The sequence below is a fragment of the Alligator sinensis genome, unplaced genomic scaffold (assembly GCF_000455745.1).
Source record: "Alligator sinensis unplaced genomic scaffold, ASM45574v1 scaffold284_1, whole genome shotgun sequence".
Classification (NCBI taxonomy): domain Eukaryota; kingdom Metazoa; phylum Chordata; order Crocodylia; family Alligatoridae; genus Alligator; species Alligator sinensis.
In genome coordinates, this window is record NW_005842105.1 from 506,608 (window position 1) to 508,725 (window position 2,118).

At 45.7% G+C, this 2,118-nt stretch overlaps 1 protein-coding gene across 1 annotated transcript in view; it reads left to right on the forward strand.

Moving 5' to 3' along the window:
- Positions 1-6: 6 nt before the first annotated feature.
- The window catches only part of NDUFAF7 (NADH:ubiquinone oxidoreductase complex assembly factor 7), a gene marked incomplete at its 5' end in the record, with an annotated part of 11,897 nt that continues 9,785 nt past the window's right edge, over positions 7-2,118 (forward strand). The window contains one exon of the mRNA XM_006024497.3: positions 7-62. Coding sequence (XP_006024559.1) covers positions 7-62 — 56 coding nt within the window. The remainder of the gene's footprint in view (positions 63-2,118) is intronic.

Genomic DNA, 2,118 nt, shown 5'->3' on the forward strand with positions numbered 1-2,118 from the left:
CGTGCTGCGGGGCCCCTCTCGGTAGCCCAGTACATGCGGGAGGCGCTCACCCACCCCGCGCAGGTGTGTGTGTGTCCGTGTGCGTGTGCATGTTACGTGTGCACGCCTAAGTAAGAGGGCAAGGGGGATTTGCACCTTACTGACTGACCCAAGGAGAAAGATACGTCACACGCACACAGAGCACAGGCTTCTGCGAGTTGGCATCAGATGAAGAGAACTTCAGCTCACAAAAGCTCTGTGCGTGTGTGTGTGCACGTGCATGTCTCTGTGTGCCCGTATGCCTCTGTGTGCATGTGCGTGTGTGTATGTTCAGATGTATATATGCAAACGTCTTGTCCTCAGAGCAGAGAAGAAACAGCAGGAGAAGGAAAAGAAGAGAAATCGTAGCTTACAGCCAACCGTCCCCTGCAGAAAGACCCGCAACTTATGTGCACAGGCCTATGGCTCAAGGGTGGGACTCTTAAGTCACCTCAGGACCCATCAACAAGCCATGGCAAAGGCCTTCCTCAATGCAAGGGCTTGTAGATGATGATGGTGATATGTATGCATGCGTTTGTATATATACATGCATGTCTGCCTGTCTCTGTCTCTCTCAGATTATATGTATGTATATGTGTGCGTGTGTGTGTATGTCTTTGGTTAGTCTATGTGGTGTAAATCTCCCTGCTTTCTTACCAAAGTGCCAAACCAGAGGACTCAAGTCCAGTGAACGGGGCCACATCATCTGGCCTATAGGGCTCCCCAGCAGCAGCAGCGATTTACACTGCCGCTGCTCCCCTGCCACCAAATGTCCAAGCCTGTGTGGGGCCCCACATTGCTGGCCTGGCTGGTTCTACATGTCACTCATATGGGTCAGCCACCCCCGATCATGAGAAGTTGTCCAGTCTGGCCCCAAGATACCTTCCTCTAACAGCGTGTGGGGGGAGGGAGTGGTTTGCACTATGGCTGCATAACTTTGGGCATCTCACCAGGAAAGTGGCCAGATTGGTAACATTGCAACTGGTGAAAGCACAACCCCTGCCCCCACCTCCACACACCCCATCTCACATTGAATCATAACAAATGAGGTTTGGAAAGGACCTCAGGTGGTTGTCTGGTTCAACCCCCTGCTCTAACCAGGACTACCCCCAAATAGATCATTCAAGCCATTTCATTCCATCATGCCATCTTCCTACCTAGTGCCATTGTCCACATCTTTAAGGAAAAATGCGATGGCATGAGATGAAATACCACCATTTCCCTTGGGGAAACAGCACCCTAGAAATAGACGTATGATTGATTGGCAGATGTGGACAAAACTATGTCATTCTCTCTGAGGAAGCCTGAGAGAGGAACAGTGTTTTGCTAAGGCGATTTTTTTTTTTTTCTTACATTCAAACTGTTTCCTGTGTAAAATTTGACAAGTGGTTTTCACATAGGTTGTACTGTCATCAGCATCATTGTATCTAAAAAAAAAAGCACCTGAGGTTTAGGTTGCCTGTGGTTTACAGCCTACTTATTAAATATCTCACACGATGTGTTTCCAGCTAGCTAACCAACCACCATCTCATCCTCCACCTTGTTCATTCCAGTTGTTGAGGCAGCACTCCATTCTGTGAAGTAGTATTTGAAGAATGACTTCTTTAGATAGCCATGACGTTTATAAACTAATTCAGAACGCTGCACAGAGTGGACTGGCCTCTCCAATGGACGTGGCATCTTCATATTTTAAAGTTCTGCAGATTAGCAGTCTGAATTTCATAAGGAGCAGTTCGTCTCAGATTTCAGTGGAATCAACATGGGCAGCAGTTACACAGGCTGGTTCACTAACAAAAATCTTTTATTTTAAGTGTTTGACTTTTAACATTTGATAATTTTCCTTAAGAAATCAAATTCTTTTTTTAACTTTTCCTCGATATAAAATTTGCTTGTACATCACTCAGACCATCCTCGGTTTCCCTTAGGTGTTGAATTGTAGAGTATTTTGGATTTGCTTTGGTTTCTTCAGCATTCAAACTACTTTATTCTTGTAGCACTCTGGAAAATGATTTTGTTTTTAAAGTTGGGTTGCATAGTAAGAGCTGCACATCAGCACTCAGACAATAAAATGTTATGGTCACATCTCCCTTTTCTTTCCCT